This window comes from Onychostoma macrolepis, chromosome 05 (genome assembly GCF_012432095.1).
Source record: "Onychostoma macrolepis isolate SWU-2019 chromosome 05, ASM1243209v1, whole genome shotgun sequence".
Taxonomy (NCBI): Eukaryota; Metazoa; Chordata; class Actinopteri; order Cypriniformes; family Cyprinidae; genus Onychostoma; species Onychostoma macrolepis.
The window spans coordinates 34,160,158-34,180,902 of record NC_081159.1 but is presented as its reverse complement, the minus strand read 5'-3'; the positions used below and the strand labels follow the sequence as shown (position 1 = coordinate 34,180,902).

Below are 20,745 nucleotides of genomic sequence, written 5' to 3'. Positions count from 1 at the left end.
AGGGCACTGTATTTAATGATCCATTCAGTATGGAAAAATGCAATGTCGTCTACTAGTGTACTGTATGTAGAGTACATAGAGAAAACGAACAGTCACTGTCTGGTCAGTATCTATATCTGTGAAATTTACAATAAGAAGTGGTAGTAAATAATTATATATGCATAGCAAAACATATAAATGTTTTTTTATATATGTAAAAAACAGTAAAAATAAAAAAAACTGTAAAATTATATATTCATAACTGAAATAATGATAATATGCCATTACCAAGTTACTAAAATCTGAAAAGCCACATAATGAATCAGAGTTCATCACAAGTAGTTTTATCACTAAATGTATAGGAGGTGAACGGTGTCATGCACACAGATACACTATTCACTGTCATGGTAACACACATGACAGTAAACTAATGCAATAAACATTCATTTAACCACATAAGATGTAACATATAAACCTAATGCACATAACTGATAAGAAAAATCAAGGAAACAATTATTTCAATAGAAATCCATCAAATGCGAATTATCACACAGAGAATTCCAGGACTGTCAACTTATTATTTTTTTCCCCCTATAAATAGTAAAATTACTTGTTCTTTTTCACTTCCAAAACTGTACTTTTAACACTATTTTACTGTAAAATTACATGAAATGTTCTGATGTATTACAGTTTTCACCATAAAGAGTAGGGAACTCACCCTAAACCAATTAACCTTTTTTTGTTGTTGTTGATATTAATGTCAGATAGGCCTATATTTTACATATTTTCCAAAATCACACGAGAGCCATCGCCGAAATCTGAGCCGGTGAAGGGTTGCTGTTCGCGGGGGAAGTGCGAACTTCAGACCGCCGCCTCGCGTTTCACTCGTAGACATTATGCAAGGCAAAAGGTGTTTCCTTTATGCTATACAAGGCAAAAGGCGTTTTGTCAGCAGTATTTGTCTCATTGAGGCTAATGCAGAAGGTGCATGTGCAAGTAATTACTGTGGACTTCTACCTCAGTTTATATGCAGCTGGGAATTCCTGAGAAAAAGCCAGAACAGACCAGACCAGAGAACTGTCACAGGGAAGCGCAGACCTTTAGCAGGCGATAGCAGAGGCACAGCGACTCTCCTCAGGCAGTGCCTCAGGACGGGATAGAAGGCTTTCTGAAGTCTAGAACTCTGGAGAATCTCTGGTGCAAAAAATATGTTGAAGTGTTGCTGTAATTTATGTGGGATTTCTTTCCAGGAGCTGCCAACAGACTCTTCTGACAGAACCCGAGAAGAGTGATATAGCATTTCTGAAACACTGCAGACCTGTTGCAGTTTTGTGCCTTGATTATGAAATCGTCTTGCTAACAGACTAGACTAGTCTCACATACTATTACGCTGTAAAATAAAAAATAAAAAAAATAAAATACAATTTTTTTGAAGTTGCAAATCAATAAAGATTATTGAAGTAAGTTTACAAGAAAATACTATTTCAGTTTTTCTACTTAAAAATTTCACATTTAATTCCATGCGTTACTTGTCATTTCTTTGTAATTATTTGTGAAATTTACTAGCAACTTCTGAGTAAACTGTTGAAGTATGTGGACTGTGCATTGATATTAACTGATATCCTCTTGAAAATCTTGAAAATTTAAGGACTGAAACATATCCTATGCAAGCACACTATTGTTTGGGGTCAGATAAGATTTTTTAATGTTTTTGAAATAAGTTTCTTCTGTGCACCAATGTTGCATTTACAGTATATGTTAAAAAGTACAGTAAAATCAGTAATATTGTGAAATATTATTACAATAAAAAAAAAAAATGTTTTCTTTGTGAATATATTTTAAAACACCCCCATCCAATTTAGTGATTAAAACTGTCACTCACCGCAAGTTGACAGTTTCACATGACTTTGAGCCATACTTGTAATCTTGATTACATTGTAATTATTATTTAGATTAATTATGTGGCTCTACTGCAGTTATTGAACCTCTGAGCTGTTAAGCTCATTAGAGCATGAACGGGACTGCAGACAGTCTTTACATTAGCTCTGCTTATACTGATGGTCTCCGTTGTAACAGTGATAAAGTAATAAGCCGGCGTTGTTGGCAGGCTGCAGCGATGAGGGAGTTGAGCATAAATACCTCGGAGGCTTTTAGGCACAGAGGAGCGTAAGGGAATGAAGTGGGAGGCAGTTTGTAATATTATAGATGCAGGAAGTTCATATCAGTTGCACATGTATTGGTAATGACAGCATTGGTAAAAGTCAAAGCTTGCAGTGTTTGAGTAAACACATTTCAGTGATGCATTATGATGAATTTCCCTCGACAGCCTAGACATTTCTACAGACTACCAGAATGTTACACAGAATTAGTTGGAACAGCTAAATAAAGTCAATGAAGCATGAACCAAGTTTTAGTTGTCGAACACTGCAATGTGCTATGACTGAGTACACTTTGCTGTTTAGGCAAGTGTTTTTGTGTGAGTGTGTGTGTTTTTCATCTTTCAAAGCTTAATGTTGGCCAGAACATTTGTGCAAGCCTCTTTAGGATTGGTTTTATAACTTTGATCTTTATGAATCATATGTATTTAGGCAACACTTACTGCATACTGCATTTGCTCCTCAGCCCATTTGCATCTCTCTTTGCTTTATTCTTTGAAAGGCTCATGAATGTGAGCAATAAAGTATGTGTAAATATAGTGGGTAATAATTAGACATGCACAGAATCTACACACATTTTCTCTCCTAATTGTGACCCTGGACCACAAAACCAGTCTTAAGTCGCCGGGGTATATTTGTAGCAATAGTCAAAAATACACTGGTTTTGTGGTCCAGGGTCACAATTGTGGTGTGAAAACTGCAGATTAGATCGGGTTATAGTGAAACATTTTTAAAAAATAATCAAATTGGAGTTTTGTGGCTTTTAGTCCATGTATACATTTATCTATTTTTTTGTCCAATAAAATACCTCTTGAATAACAAGAGTAAGAAATCATAGTTCACAGTTTTGATGTAAACCAGGGGTCATTATTTAAACATGTTGCCATTCATAAAGGTTTTCATAAAATTATCAAATTTTAATCAATGTGATTCATGTTATACCATTATAACACAATCACAAATTTGCTAGTTTGATTAGTAACATAAAAATAGTGCAGAATCTTTGTCATAATAATTGTTTAAAGTTGTTTATTTTGAATTAGATTTTAAATACCACGTTTCTGGTGTTTATGATGAAATATCCAACATTCATAGTTACTTTTCTTTCTTTCTTTCTTTCTTTCTTTCTTTCTTTCTTTCTTTCTGCAGAACAAACTGTGAGCAGTGTTATATTAGTATAATTGATATACTATTACAGTTTTTGTTAATATTTTGAATTATTATTTTTTTGTTTTTACAACTTCAATTTTATTTAAATATTGAGTTTTTTAAAATTTCATTTATATAAATTTTTGTTTATTTTAATATGTCAGTATTAAAGGTCGACCGATTCATCGGTTTTGCCGATTAATCGGCACCGATAGTTGATTGCCACAACTATCGGTTATCGGCAAAAATCCATGCCGATAGTTTTCCGGTTTGCAACCGTTGCCGGAATGGCTGAGAAGGGTCCGCTGGCATTATACAGTACGAGAGCGGCCTCTAGAGGCGGAAATCACTGACAGCACGTGTTGTTTATTCCCGCACAGAGCGGGAAACTCCAGACGCGCATTTAAATACAGCCGACAGAAAAGCCTGCCGCGGAACAGAAAGCCATTCACATAGTTCTATTAAATTACATTATATTTGTCCCAAATCGTTGTGAATGTATATAATGACTTCACCCTAGGCTATAAATTATGTATTGTGCATTTTTTAGCAAAACGTTTGTCTTTCTGTGGCTCTAATAAAGTCGGTATGCTTCATGTAGAGAGCTGTAATAGATCGCGCATTCTCTTTCCACTTGCTCTGTTTTTTTTAAACACCGAACTTCAAACTCATTTATGCCACATTGTTCATTCTTGAAGCAAACTTATGTCTGTTTGGTGATTTAAATAAATTGTTTTAGACCGCCACGTGATCTGAACGCAAAGCGTCTGGTGTGTGTGTGCGTGTGCGTGATACCTCTGAGTTCTCCTAGACGCAGCGCTGCTCGACTAACTTTTTTTTTTTTTTTTTTTGATTAGATAATTATCAAATGTTAAAAAATAGAAGCAAATAAAGTGTGTAAGTACACATACAATATCCATATGTATGTAATTTTAATGCTATGGCCTTGTGTAGATATTTAAACATGGCCATCTTTAAGCATGACTGTTGAAATTAAATGGTAACATTTAACAATAAAAGTCCATTCGTAGCATTAATGAAAACTGTAGAAGTATTGTTCCTTGTTAGAGTGTTTTCATTTCAACATTCACTGTTAGCTACTAATAGGCTATATTTTTACATTTTAAAGTTTCTTCTTTTAACATTAGCAAATTATGAAATAACTTTAATGATCAATATAGTAAATAATATTAATATTTTTATTCATTTACAAAGTATGGTTCAGTACTGTTGCTGCTTTTTTTTTTTTTTAAATAGTAAAGCACTAGCTCTCTTTCAGTATCCATTTTGAAAACTATCGGTTGATTAATCGGTATCGGCCAGTGTGGTCCAACCTAGCTATCGGTATCGGTAAAATCCACTATCGGTCAACCTCTAGTCAGTATAGTTTTTATTATGTGCCTCCATAAATGCAGAAAAACCTCCATAAAGTCTCGAGACATGTTTTTTAAAAGTTGAACTTACATTACGTTTACATGGCTTTCTAAACATGCTGCTCTCTTGCGTGAGACACGAGTGCAACGGTGATAGATGTCCCTCTAGAAAATGCGATAATATGTGTTCTGTGTGAACGGCTTGGTTCCTGTTTTGAGGTAAACAACATCTTCTCCACACTGATGTTCTCTTTTTCCGCAATATTTTGAATGAGCAGTGCCGCATCCAGTGGGTTCAATTGGATAGGCTAAAAAAAAAGCATTATAATGCAACGACACCTACATAGTTATCACATCTTGTGTGCCACATATAAGGCTGCCTGACGCACATCTAAAATTTGAATGTAGCGTTTTTGCATTCGAATGTGCATTTTTATTTTAAATTCGACAAGTATTCTAAATTCAATTTTTTTTTGACAGCCCTAATTTACACACTCGTGCCTTCGAGCTGTTGTATAAACGCAATATCATACTCATAGCCGTGAGATATGGCTGTATATCGGCATGCTGTGATTACCTACAGCACTTGTGCCTAAGGCCTTACAGCTATCTACTGTAAGAGAATTCTACTACAGAATCGCAAAAATACACAAAACTACATACAATTTAATGTAATTAATTCCCTTAAAGTACAGCAAGTTTATTTGCTTAAAGATAATCCTGTTTCAATCCTGTTTCAGCAGGAAGTACGTCAGTAAAGGAAATAAAAAGGTGCTTGTCAAGCTCTTTCATGGGGCTTTTAAAATGAGCTGAGAAAAGTAGACTCTGTAGAAAGTATCGACAACTGAAAGCATCATCAAATTAAATATTTAATAAAATGGAATTCTGTGGCTGCAGATAGTGTAGTAATGGGTACTTGTCCTGCTGTGTGTGTGTGTGTGATTATATATCTCCTCACAGATCCTTTGAACACTGGTGTTAGTTCCCACATACTGTATTGCCTCTTTATTGTCATTATAGATAATTTACCATAGATGCTGTTTATCATAAACTGCAGAGTTTGGTAGGAAGTTTCTCAAACGTACAGTACATATTATCTTGGTAATTTGGACGAACTGGATAACGTTTGTGACAATCAAGTTAATAACAGACAGGATTAAAATGATGAAATGCTCACAGAAGTTACAGATAAGTTGTGTTAAAGCTGAGAGGTGCATTTTTTTATATGTTCATACTCTTATCTCAGCTTAAAAGCAGGGACAACTAAGTAAACCATTTGTAGGTGGATTCTCTGAAAAATGTAAAAACATGATTTTTGGCAATCAATTTGAGATAAAATAAGGTCCTCTCCTTGGATTTAAGACTTGTCACACTGCAAATGTTCAGTTATTATAATATTCTTTTGTTCTATTCTGTGTTCATTTTATCTGCACATTTGTGTTTTTGAACTTGTCTGTTCCTGCATTCTCACTCAGTCATTGTGCTGTTGCTGGCTCATTGTAATGTGATCTTGCTGACTGTACCTCCCATCTCCTCTCTGTCTTTTCTCAATCCTGGTTAGACTGAAGGATTATTTCTGTCTGATCTTGATACAAACAAAGCCTCAAGTCACTTCGGTTGGTGGCCATCTTAGCAGCACCTCCAGACAACTGGTGTAATGCAATTCCTGTCTGCTTGAAAGGGAAACGAGCAAAATATCCAAATCTGTTTGCCAACAACCTTAAATTTCAGTTGCAAGTCAAATCAGAAAAGACTATTATAAACGGAGCTTTTGCTCAAAACAGGCTGAAAATGCATTTACATTGTTCTAAAAGCACACTTGGAAGCATATATTTTTCAGGAAACTATGGTGTACTGTTCATAATCTGATTATAAATGATAAAATAATATGATCTGAAAAACATTAATTCTAACCTCACATACTATTCAGGATATATAAATAAGATAACCGGTCTTCCTCAAGATTACCCAATTTACTTACTGTCAGGCCGTCCAATATGTAGTTGAGTATTGTTATCATAGGAACAGATTTGGAAAAATTTAGCATTCCATCACTTGCTCACCAGTGGATCAGAAGTCCAAACAGATGATAAAAAAACACAAAAAAACACAATTAATCCACACCACTCCAGTCCATCATTTAATGTGTTGTGAAGCGTTTCTTACAAACACACAGTTTTTGGCTTCACAATATGTTAATTTTATGGCCTGGAGTGGTGTGGATTACTTATGGATTTTTGTGATGTTTTTACCAGCTGTTTGGACTCTCATTCTCACGGCACCCATTCACTGTAATGGTTCCATTGGTGAGCAAGTGATGTATTGTTTCATTTCTCCAAATCTATTCTAATGAAGAAACAAACTTATCTACAGCTTTGCCCTGAGAGTGAGTACATTTTCAGCTGACTTTCATTTTGGAACTATTCCTTTAATTATAAGGTGAGACATATTAAGAATTGTGATTTTTCTGTCAGTGGCATATTTAGTCTTTTATACACGTTTATGTTATGTCATCAAGCATTAGATTTTCTGAGCACTAGTGGTAATAAATGTTGTAATGTTTCAATCCAGCTGGTATTCACACTTACATGAGCTTTGATTGTGGGAAGTCTTCTAATCTTTAATTTATTCTCTGCTTCAGTGTGCAGATGCAGACAAGAGAAAGACGGGCTTGAAAGAGATGAGAAATGCATTACTCAGTTTACCCTGAGAATTTTCTTCAGGGTCATGTTGTATCTTGTGCCATTAGTTTGTGTTCGTAGAAATTAGGAGACTTTTTGTGCAAACCAAATATAATGCAAAGCTGCAGAATGTGGTTTGAGTATGTGACTCCTTCTCTCTTGTTCTCTCTGTAGAAATATCGTTATCAGGATGAAGAGACTCCGCCCTTGGAGCACAGCCCCGCCCACCTGGCTCACAGCAAGAGCGCTGAGATGCTTCACATGAGCGATAAGAACCTGGCTGCCATGGACTCCATGCACAGTTACGCCCCACACACACACATCTCACCAATAAAGGTACAGACAGACACACACACACAAACAAAGGATTGTGCTGCTAATACTGTATGCTTCTCAATGTAAGATTTTATTATTCAGGTTTTGCTGTTTTCTAAGCTCAGGAAGCCTAGTGGAGTTTTGAGTTTCTATTCTATTCTATTCTATTCTACAGGTTAGGGATGGGCGATATCTTATTGTGTTTGCTATATACCGATAAAAATTCTCCCCACGATAAGAATTAGTCTTCCCGTGATAATAACGATAAAGCCTAGTTGTTTACATATTTTTGTGTGCGACCGTGTGGAGCGACATGGCAGAAGGCAATTTTGCATGTGTACGAGTACACAGATGTCATGGTTCGGGGGTCACGGTTCGATACAATTTCGGTACAACAGGAAAAAAACAACAAATCTACTATGCTAGGTTTCTTTTTTTTATTTATTTTGAACAGACGGTAGTACAAATTAAAAAAAATTTCCACCTAGATGTGAAAATACAAAATATTATATTAAATTATAATGTTATATATATTAAATCTGGAGTACATGCATACAAGGAATAAATACTTGAAATATATTTGATTTAGTTAACAGATAAACAAGGGAAAAACAGTGCGACGTGTAACGTAGCCTGTATATGCCTGTATATGTTTCAGTTCATTTTTGTGACACGCTTAATTTGTTCACAGAAAGGAAACTCAAATGGCAGAAAGATTGAGGGTGAATTGGCCTGTATTTGTTGTAAAGGTCCTTGCACACTGAGTCCAAGATTTTTGTATGCATTCTTCCGTTTATTTCATATTCGTCATCCTTTCCTATCAAAATGCTTGCTACAGATGAGAAAACAGAAAATTGAACCTGATCCAAATCTTTTATGACGGATGAAAGTTTCGGAGGTAGTGTGTAAACATGATTGACACAACGTGAGGTCGTATTAACGTGCAAAAATTTCGGACTCAGTGTGCAATGTCCTTTAGGCCTCATGCACCGAACCGAGATGTCCGTACCGTGATGGTTCGGTACAAATACATGCATCGTTACACCCCTACAGAATAAGTAAGAAATCATACTATTTTATAGTATTGTATACAGTGATAAAGACTATGTCGGTTAACATTGCATTATAAATATATTTTATCTTTATAAAAAATACCCAAGATTGCTTGAAGAACACAGATAGAGCATATATTGTCGCTATCGTATGTTTATTGTCTTCAAGTTTCCTCATTTAAAATTTCTCTATCTGCGCTTTATTCAGCTACAGCGATAACTGGATACTTTTGTCCATATTAGGGATTTCCTGGAGTGTCGTCAGTGCAATTACTTCTGCGATGCATACGTGGAGTTTTTGCGCAATTTCCAGTATGAAATAGTAATTGCATTATTTGTGTACTCAGTAATGCTCACAACACCAGGGTAAAAATAGGAAAGATAATACTTTTCTCTAAAAAATGGATTTTCTTTTGTCTCTTAGTGGATGCATAAGATTCCCTGAATTATCGTCATTGATATTGTTATCGCAATAAATACCAGAAATTATCATGATATATTTTAAGCCCATATCGCCCATCCCTACTACAGCCACAACATTGTTAATTTAGTATTATTTATATATTGTTATTCATTAAAATTTTCAATTAGCTTATATTTAGTTTAAGATTTAGTATTTTGCTATCCACTGTCATTTTTATGAGTGTTTTTGGTAACAATTTAAGGACCAATTCTCACTATTAACTACCAGCATGCATATTTCTAGCATATTGTCTGTTTATTAGTACTTATAAATCACAAATGAATGACTTATTCTGTATGACCATATTTTAGATTAATTAATCCACCACAAACTTAACAACTACCTTGCTATTAATGAGCTGTAAATTAGGAGTTTATCGAGGTTATAATCATACTTAATAGTTAGTTAATAGTGAGAACTGTATCTTGAAATAAAGTGTGACTGTGTTTTTATGTTCTTATCATTTTTTATTTCAGTTTTAGTTTTAATAAATTTTGTGCTACAACTTATTTTATTTTAAACTTCAGTTAGTTGCAAAAGTAGAATATCAAATTTTTGTAAAGTTTTTTTTTTTTTAAGTACATTTTTTTTAAATCTAATATTTATATTTTTTGAAACCATTTTATAATTAATTAAACCATTTTAGTTTGGGACCAATTTTCACTATTAACTATGACTTTTGCCTCAATAAACTCCTAATTTGCTGTTTATTAATAGTTAGTAAGATAGTTGTTAAGTTTAGGTGTGGGGTAGGATTAAGGGATCTGAAATATGGTCATACAGAATAAGGCATTAATATTGCTTTATAAAGACTAATAAACAGCTACGTTCATATCTGAATTATAATCATTGGTATTTGTGCACTTGAGTACAATCACAGCATATGTTCTCCATTTGACCTCAGTTTGGTCTAGCAGAAACAGTTGTGATGTTAAATAGATCTAATTTGAGATGTTTACTTACTAGCACACACAGATAAACCACTGTATAGTATATTAATGCATATGCATATACAGCTATTCACTATGCAATGTGTGTGTATCATCGCTGTTCTCTTTGTCTTTGAGAAAATATGAATGTTTTGCAAGAGTTATCCACACAATCGATCCATTGTATGTTTATGTGTCTGTTTGAACTCTCTCATACTCTGGCCTACTGCTCTATATTCATCTATGGCAGCGGTGTCCTCTTCTCTACTATTTGACTGTTCTATTCCTCTCCCTGTCTTACTGTCTCACCGTCTGACCCCTGTGTTCATTTCCTGCCTGCTTTCCCCATTTCCTGTGGCTTCGGTAGGTGTGTGTGTGTGAGTCATGTTGTGTGTGTCAGACTCTGCGTGAGTTCTGTGCACCTCTGCTGTGTGTAGGCCGATCAAACCCGTCCAAACACTCTGGACTGTTTCTGCAGCCCCCACTGGCTCTCCAGCACATTAAACACACACACATACTTCCGTCTTGCGTAATTTCTCAACACAGATTCACATACAGCACAGAGTTTGGCACAGTACCAATTTGTTCCATTTTTGCAGTATTTATACAGTATACACAATATGTTCTAGATTGTACTGTACATTTACCTAAATGTGCCAAGTACACGGTGTGAAATACTGCAGTTGGTCTATCCAGTGTGACCACAGTTTTTAGTATCTTTCATGAATTGAACTGACAAATGTTATATTTTTGAACAAAATATGCTTGATATATGCCATTATATAGTATACTTACAGTAAGAAGTATGCTAGCACTGTCAGTCTTACAAACTTCATCCTAGTGTGACATACAGTACCTTCAGGGTTGGGAAGGTTACTTTCACAACACATGCTTTAAATAATAATTTGTAATGTATATTGATTGATTACTAAAGTTTAGTAACTTAATCTAAGTACTTTGGTATAGAGTCCTTTGGAATACTTAAGTTAAGGGGCATATTAACTTGTTTTTATGTTAACCACCTCTAAGTAAAGATGGGTGGCATGAATGCATTTAAAGCAATTATAATTGCATAAATAATATTATGAGATTAATGTTTTGACATGATCGACCAAAGTTCAAATCTGCCTTTTGCCGAACTCATTTTACTCCCATTCTTCTCCCTTTTCCCATCACATATCAGATCGGAAAGGCATCTGAAGAGTTAGTGCCTAGTGCGGTTTGGTTCCTGAATGAATCTGCATTTACTCCCTACGTCACTGCTGCCATTGTTAAACAGGCATTGTATTGATATCTATTGCAACCAGACATTGGTGGAAGTGTAGTGTAAATAGACACTCAATTGATAGTTTTCACGTGACGTCACACCCTTATAGGAACGCCCACCTGGCAGGCAAAACGAAGCTTTGCTCCACTGACCGCCAGCTATTTTTAAGCAGTTTGCATCAAGTAATAATGTAGTAAAACGCAGATATTAAAAGGCGAGATTCAGTGTACACCTTATTGATGATGCATATTTTGTACAGGCAAGAGGATGAAGCCAGAATATAAACGCAATGTGCAAAGTTTCACATTAAATGGCTTCCCATAGAAAACCATTAGAAGGAAAACACTGAACCGTTAAGCGGACTGCGTTCATATTCCGGCTTCATCTGCTTGCCTGTGTAAACTATGCATAGTGATTACTGAATTTGATCTTTTAATATTACTGTTTTAAATATATTAAGGCACTTTAATTGTTTTTACAACGTTTTGTCACACTGTTTATGATTGAAATATTGCAGCGGGTGCTTAATATGGATTGCAAATGGCCAAAACGTGCATTTTGTTCTTAAATACGTTTGTTTTATTCTTTTGAGAGGTGATCTAAATATTTGCGGCTGGGAAACAGATGAAAAACTGACACACTTGTGCTGCAGTTCTATGGATGTTTTGCCCTCCAAGTCTTCGAGCCGGTCACGTGACTGAAAACTATCAATAGACACTCATTTATTGTAAATAGACACTCTGTATTTGGAACTATTTTTGTTGGCGATATAGAGCAAATCAGACAATGCTGTTCTTTAATGTAAGTCACTTAATATTAACTTGTTTTGTTTCTAAATGAATCCAAGTATGTATCGCTCAGAGACCTGCAAGTGGGAGGAACTGCAGCCCGGAGACCTCCAAGTGGGAGGGACTTACGCCGCAAGTAGGTTGGGAGAGGGTAGGTTTAGGGTTGGGTTTGGTGTAGACGATATTAACAAATCCCACCCATTTGCAGCTGACCCTGCCATTTGGAGCTGGCTCCGACCTGCGTTTATACCTAACTCAATGAATCAGCCATTTTGAATTAATTGTTTGAATGAATGATTCAATGAATCACTCATTAAGACAAAGGCCTGTCGCCTCCTGCTGGCGGTTTTAGTGTCATATTTTGCATTGCTTCATAAAAGCCAGACTAAAATATTCCTGCTCTGACCCTCCTCTGCCCCTAATATAGCAATATACTGTTATAATTTCTATGTAGATCCATTTATGCCACCTCTGAGCAGCGTTAAACTCTTTGTGTAAAGATTTCTAATTGCCACTTCAGAAGCGCTTCTGTGCCACCTATGCAATGGAAATTCGCCAATGGTTTTGATAAAAGCTGTTTTGGACTAATGAGGAAATTTTGAGTTCTGAAACTTATAGGACGTTTTTGTTATTTTCAGTGTATGACCCCTTTAATTTTTTGAACAATTCATGTGAAAACATTCCATTGAAGAAAAACATTAGCATTGAACATTGACTATGCATGCAAATATATGTGAGAGATTGAGAGCTTTCAGAAAGATCGACGAAATGAGGCAGAAAACAACACATTGCCCAAAATACTGACACACAATATACTTATGACATTTCGACTGACCTTGTAAATAATTTAACAGGCATGAGGAGAACTAGCCACCATTTATGACTCAATAATCATATCAGTATCCACGGCAGATGATAAACCATAATTCACTACCTGGAGTGAAGCACACAAACATATGTGACATATGTTCTTAATTATGCATCTCAGCAGCTGGCTAATATGTTTGGTGTAAAATCACTTTAGCATGAAGATCATTTACATGCTTGTGTTAGTTGTGTTCAGTGTGTCAAGGGCGTTTGGCTGGATATGAAGGTCAGAAAGCAAATGACTGCTCCTCCTAGCTTTGCTCTCTCTCTCTCTCTCTCTCTCTCTCTCTCTGTGGTACAGTACCATCTGTCTTCATGTGAAACATGCCTGTGAAACACAACACGCAAGCATCCACATATATAATCCTAGGTTACTTTTACTGTAGTGCTTCAGTAATACAGTATCTACAGTACCAGTGCATTACAAACAAATCTAATCATCAAAATGATCATTATTAGTGCTCATTATTTTGTATGTAACTGTATGCACTAAATTTGATTAATAAATGATGCATTACAATGCATCAAGAAATTTGTATGTATTTTCAAAAACATGCCAAATATAGTTGTATACATTATAATTCTAATATAATTATAGTAATTATTCAGTTCTGTAATCAGTGCATTCAGTTTTAATTTTTTACATCAATGCATTTGTAACCCCTACTCATTTGTATTTAAACAAATATGTAAGGCAGTGAATGTAGTTAGATGAACGAAGGTCGCTCTGTTTATATTTATGTTACATGCTGTTCACTTTGCATGACACACACATACACACACAGAGTATGAATCACTTTCATGTGGTCATATGACACATCAGAGCTCCTACATGCCTCCTTCTGCTATTCCTGTTAGTATTCAAGCAGTACAAATAAGCCAAATAATTCAGAACCTCCACAATAAGCTTCATATTACATTCATCTGAATATAATATAATGAGACTGGATGATGTAGCTGAACAAATGTCAGTATTTTTCAGCCCCATGATGATATTTAGTGTGTGCCTTGATAATGATACCTTTGTTTTGCAATGATTTGTAATCAGAGATCACTAAAGTGTTTGTATGTACAAAAAACAATGTTGATTATACATAAACTTTTAAGGCTACAGTGTGGTCACAACATGGTCATAACCTTTTCAGAAGCTGCATCTTAAGTAGTATATATTATTGAATATTTACATAGACTGTTCAGAGGTGGCATGAATGCATTTACACTGCAGTTATAATAAATACTATGAGATTAATGGTTAACACCTGTTTTATTTTATATATATATATATATATATATGAATTTTGTTTTAAATGGAATGATATGCTAAACATTAAACTAAAACTGCCATTAGGTGGCAGCAAGTCACTGTCTTAATGAGTGAATCATTCAACTGATTCATTCAAGTGGCTGATTCACTCAGAAACGAAGCAAGTGACTGGATCAGCCTTGATACGTAGCCTTACAAGGATGCGTCCTTCCATTTGAGAAGCACCCACTGTCCTTATGAATGCATCACTGACTCAATTAGTTTAAAAATGTGGATTCATTCAGTAACGAAACAGCGCCGTGTGTTGCATGGAGACGCACAACAGTTCTGCTTAGGCTTTGTTTAGAACTATTTTTGTTGGTGACATTTTGCAAAAACAGACAATATGTTGACAATATTTTGTCGAAAATTTAACACAATGTTAACTTCTTGTTTATTAAACTGTTGTAGAAATCTCAAAAATCTTAAAATCTTAAATCTTGTATAAATTAGTAGCACATTTGTGGTTGTGCTCATGTGATATTACTAAACTACATCATATAAGAGACAAAAAATTCTAGGTAGATGGCTCGATTAGTATTGTCTTATAATTGTAAACCTGTAAAATTGTCAAATGTGAGCACTGATGTGAGGCATGATATTGGTGCATAAAATAAAATGTGAGGCATGATATTGGTGCATAAATTTGGGTTTATATTATTGCATATATATTGCATATAAGTTTTAACTTATTTTGCAAATTATTCCAGGCAGAGGGAGCAGCAAATTTAAATGCCTTTTTCACCAGTTCAGTTCGCACCACTGGAACAGACAGTAAGAAAAATTCCTAGGACCGAAGACCATAACTACCTTCATATATTTTTACAGATGTAGGCCTGAAGATGAGTGAAACAGTCCCAGAATAGATTTATAAATAAGAACCTGCCAGTGTTTTAGTCTAAAAATTGACAAAGCAGATCATCCAAATCAAGCATACAACACACAATGAGGAGTGAGAGTTTTAGATTTTTTTTAAAATCTCAGTGCACCATGATAAACAGCATGTAATCACTGAGAAGATATATGCAAACACACTGTATGGCAACACCATAGTCTAGTATAGACACGAAAGTGTTGGCCGGGAGCCGATTCTACAATAAAATACCAGTTTCACTTTCAATCTTTTGACCAGTTTGCCGAACATGAGGGACAAAGGAAAGAGAATCATCAATTAAAATCCCAAGATACCTATACTGAGACACAAACTCAATCTCAGAACCTTAGGAAGAAGTGAGAGATAGAAGATTATGAGGGATTGATTTTGTATTAGAAAACATGCTGTTATATCAGCATTTAAAACAGGTTTTATTTCAAATAAATGATGCTGAACAATATTAAAAGTAAGCTGCAACTGAGAGAGAGCCAGATTGGGTGTGGATGCTGAACTGTATATAACTGTATCATCAGCGTAATAGTGAAAATTTGAATTATGAACATTTTGATCAAGATTATTAATATATGAAGTAAAAAGGAATGGTTCTTGGACTAACCCCTGTGGCACACCTTCAGTTACACTGAGTGAACAAGAAATAGACTTTCTGTCTATACACATTGAGTTCTGTTTGAGAGAAAATTATTAAACCAACCAATAGCATGTTCAGATTATCCAATACTGACAAGTCATTGTAACAGTAAGATATGACCAACAGTATCAAATGCTTTGGATAGATCAATGAATAAGGCTGCACAGTGTTGCTTGTTATCAACAGATTCAGTGAAATGATTTAGTACTTTTAAGGCTGCCATAGTCTTAAATCTAAATCCAGATTGAAAACCAGACAGGATATCATTAACAGAAAGTCCTTCAATTGATTGCAAACAAAGGTTTTAAGGAATCTTTCCAGGACAGACAACTTGGAAATGGGCTAGTAATCATTTAGGTGTGTGGAATCTCAACCTTTAAATGGGAAGAACGAAGGCTGATTTCAGTATAAGTGGAATTTCTTTAGTAACAAGTGAAAGGTTAAAAATGTCAGAATCGGGGCAATAAAAAAAAAAAGTCAAAGGCGTGGCAATAAAATCCCTGCTAACTTTAAAATATAAGATTCCAATTCATCAGGACCTGACGATTTTGAAACATCTAAAAATTTAAGGGCTCACCAAATGATTAGCTAGACACGAAACACATTTGATTGTATGGTAACCCTTCATAAAACTTGATGGAAGTTCTGTACCTTTATTATTTTCTGTTAATGATTTGTAACCCTGGGCCACAAAACCAGTCTTAACTCGCACGGGTATATTTGTAGCAATAGCCAACAATACTTTGTATGAGTCAAAATTATCGATTTTTCTTATATGCCAAAAATCATTAGGATATTAGGATAAAACTTAATTTTTGCTTAGTAATATGCATTGCTAAGGACTTCATTTGAACAACTTTATAGGCAATTTTCTCAATATATATATATATATTTTTTTGCACCCTCAGAGTCCAAATATTGTCCTATCCTAACAAATTTATTCAGTTTTCAGATGATGTATAAGTCTCAATTTAAAAAAAAAAAAATTTACCCTTATGACTGGTTTTGTGGTCCAGGGTCACATTTGACAGTTTTCCACAATTTTGATGAATTGTTTAGATGGTTTGTATTTCAACTTTAACTCGGCTGAAATCAAGGCAATCTGAATTTAAATTTTACTACTAACTTTATAGTAGTAGTTTAAACATACTACTGCTTACTAAATTATTAACTAAATTGACAAAACAAAGGGTTAAAATGATTTTATTATGTAATAACAAGAAACTACCAATGTAGGAAGCTGGTTGATGGACAGCCGTAAGTTTAGTCATCATTATACACAAACATTTGACAGAAAAATGATAGAATTGGACGATTAGAATGAGGTATTATGACTGATCAGAGATCTGTCTGATAAAACGCATAAAGTTTGGTTTAATTAGTAATATTTTTATTGCTGAACTTCAGCGAACCTCTGGGAGTTTGACAGTATTTATACCTCTGTGAATAAAGGAGCAGGGAATTGGAGTAAATGAGACACACATTCCTTTGGGAATCTTTCAGTCATTTGGCTCTCAGGATGGATTTGGGTCAGGAATGAATCTCAAGGGCTTCAGAAGGAGTGAGCGATCATCCTGCAGCCTCAGGGAATGTGTAATATGAGATTTTCATCTGCCTGTTGAGAGCTCTTATCTTCAGAGTTTATTTTTGGAACGCACAACACTTCATACATGTTAAGGATTTTTCATGCTGTGAAGCAATACCTGAAGCAATTTACTCACTCAAAACGGAACAACGTTGCCATCTGCTGTTAATGCACAGAACAACAGTTGGCTTTCAGGACCGGGGACAGATCCAGATTACACTGTTATGATGTTGTTTCCCTATAAAGGGGAAACAAACATAGTGCAGACTGTATTGTTGTATTATGTTTTGGTTTTCCTTTCTTATTTTCAACCTTTTCCAATGAAAGGCCAATTCCTGTTATGCAGTACCTGTATAAAAAATAGTAATATACTTGTATATTCATTCAAAGAAATTGCTCACCAACAGATCCTCTGTAATGAATGGGTGCCGTCAGAATAAGAGTCCAAACAGCTGATAAAAACATCACAATAATCCACAAGTAATCCACACCACTCCATTTCATCAGTTAACATCTTATGAAGTGAAAATCTGCATATTTGTAAGAAATAAATCCATCATTAATGTGTTTAAACCATTGCTTCTTGCCAAAATACGAGTCCATAATCCATAAAAACACCTCTTCCAGTGAAAAAGTCCATCCCCTGTTGTCCTCTCAAATAAAAACACCCACTTATTTGATTGCAACATAACTGTTTTGGCTTGCAAAACAGTTGTCTGATTCAGACAAGATGTTTTTGTTTTGTTTTTTCAGTGGAGAAAGCAATATTATGGATTATGGACTGAAGCATCAATTTAAAGATAAAAACATCTTAATGGTGGATTTCTTTAATGAAACACTCAGCTATTCGCTTCACAAGATGTTAATTCATGGACTGGAGTCATATGGATTACTTGTGGATTATTGTGATGTTTTTATTAGCTGTTTGGACTCTCATTCTGACGGCACCCATTCACTGCAGAGGATCCAGTGGTAAGCAAGTGATGTCTACAAAATCTTGGGTGAGTACCTCAGAAAATTTTCAATTTTGGATGAACTATTCCTTTAAGATTTTCATCAATAAAATCTGTGCAATACTGTACATATGAATACATGTGAATGAATACATATGTTATGAATACATAAACAGGTACTGCATTGTTTGAATGAACCTAGACATGTTCTCCTCACTTTTTGGGGCTGTTTGCACTTTTCCGTTTCCTTTTATAATCTAATTTACACTCTTTGCATGAGTTGAAAAAAGCAGCTCTTAGATAAGCACCTTCATGACTCTGATGTCAATCTCCTGTAGATCCTTATTTCTCCAGCTATATCCCATTTGTTTTTTGTCCCCAGTACAGAGCCTTTGATGGGATGCAGTAGTCATGTTTATTGAGCTCAGAAAAGCAACACACTAACTGGAAATTTCTTTAAAATATCAGTTCATTTCACTAGCACCTCATATGATTCAGCATGAAATTTGACTATTATAGTAATTACAAAATCCATAATCAACAAATTTATATTACTACTGTAGATGTCAGATTGAATGCATCAGTGGTTTATGATGCTTTATAATGTATTAATTGTTTATATCAAAGGCTCTATTTCAATGTTTTTTTTTTAATTATTATTCTGTGGGTTTGTTGTTGAGTTATCTGCCCTCCTCTCCTGTTTGTTTTCACAGCCAGTGTTGCTGTCCTCTGGTCAAACACCTCTGTACACCTCTGCGGTCTCCACACTGGTAAGAACACCGATGCTTTGCTGCCCCTGCTGTCCAGGAGGCAAAATTGCACCCATAGGCTGCAGTAACTGCTTGTGTACTTGATCATTTCATCCTTTCTCATGCCATTTCATCAGTGGCAGCCATATGAAATCATTACGACCATTGAAATAACTCACAAAATCATCCTCATCTGGTTGGTTTCATCTATAGGATTGGTTCTCAACCTTTTTGACCTGAAGGCCTGCCATACTGGCTAAGATATTTCCTCTGGTATTTATGCTGTAATTATGACAACACTGCTTGGTTTATTTTATTTTTTTTAATTACCAGAAACTGGGAGTGAGACATTTAGGTCCCACTTTATATTAGGTGGCCTTAACTACTATGTACTTACATTTAAATTAATAATTTGGTACAATGCACTTATTGTGTACATACATGTTTTTACATTGTACTTATATTTTTAAAAATACAACAATCATGTAATTACATATACAATTACATATTGTTGTATTTTTATCAAAAATGATGATCCCGCACACTATCGGTCCATGCTAAATATAGAAATTTATTACAAAAAAAACAGCGACGTCGCTGTTTTTTTGTAATAAATTTCTATATTTAGCATGGACCGATAGTGTGCGGGATCATCATTTTTGATAAAAATACAACAATACAATACAATAGGGTTAGGCTAACCCTAACCATATATGTAATTACATCTGTAATTACATTTATAATTACACTGTTGACCCATCCCTTACACCTTAACCCACCCTTAAACCTACCCAGACCACCAAACCTGTCCCTAACCTTACACATATCCCACCTCAATAGCAACAATAGTGTTTTGCAATACAGTATGAACACAATAAGTACATTGTACTTATTTTTTGATGTAAGAATATAGTGGTTAAGTTTATTTTGTGAATCTATAAGATTCAAGATTCTATATGCTTTTCACTATATTGCTTACAATAAATGTCATAACAGAACCCGGGAGTGTATATTTATTTACTTGGTATATTTATTTTGGGATTCTATAAGATTCAAGATGCTGATTCAGCTTTTTTTTTTTTATAAAGTTATTGGCAGGAAAAAAAATATGGTTTCAGATTACTTCTTGACTGTATTAGTCTTTAAATTTTTATTAATTATTACATTGATTGAATGAATGAGTGAATGAATGAATAATTGGCCCCCTGGTTTGAGAACAAATCATCATCATTGCCATTTTGATAACATTACTGAAAAAATTAATCACCCTTTCATTGTGACGTTGCTCTTCACAGTGACATCATCATGATTGTTTAATTGTTATTATCTTCATAAAGGACACTGGACTGGCTCATCAAATTGCCAAGTCAAATTTGTTTATATAGCACTTTTCACAATACACATTGTTTCAAAGCAGAAAATCATGATGTAAATGTTTATAATATTTTAATATCTTCATGCCTTACAGTCGCATTAGGCACATTAGAGCTGGGCGATAATATGGTTACATTTTGTGATGGTATATATATATATATATATATATATATATGTGTGTGTGTGTGTGCGTGTATATATTGAACGTTTTGACCACTGTGATTTACTTACTGATGAAG

General features: G+C 34.8%; 1 protein-coding gene across 4 annotated transcripts in view; it reads left to right on the top strand.

The window, feature by feature from the left end:
• LOC131540853 (disks large homolog 4) overlaps nt 1-20,745 on the top strand; it is a 175,816-nt gene that overhangs the window by 63,613 nt on the left and 91,458 nt on the right. For 3 of the 4 annotated variants that reach the window (XM_058776150.1, XM_058776149.1, XM_058776147.1), the window contains exons 2-3: nt 7,513-7,674; nt 19,097-19,153. In XM_058776150.1, the coding sequence (XP_058632133.1) occupies nt 7,513-7,674; nt 19,097-19,153 (219 nt within the window). The remainder of the gene's footprint in view (nt 1-7,512; nt 7,675-19,096; nt 19,154-20,745) is intronic. The other variant, XM_058776148.1, reaches the window with a different exon arrangement.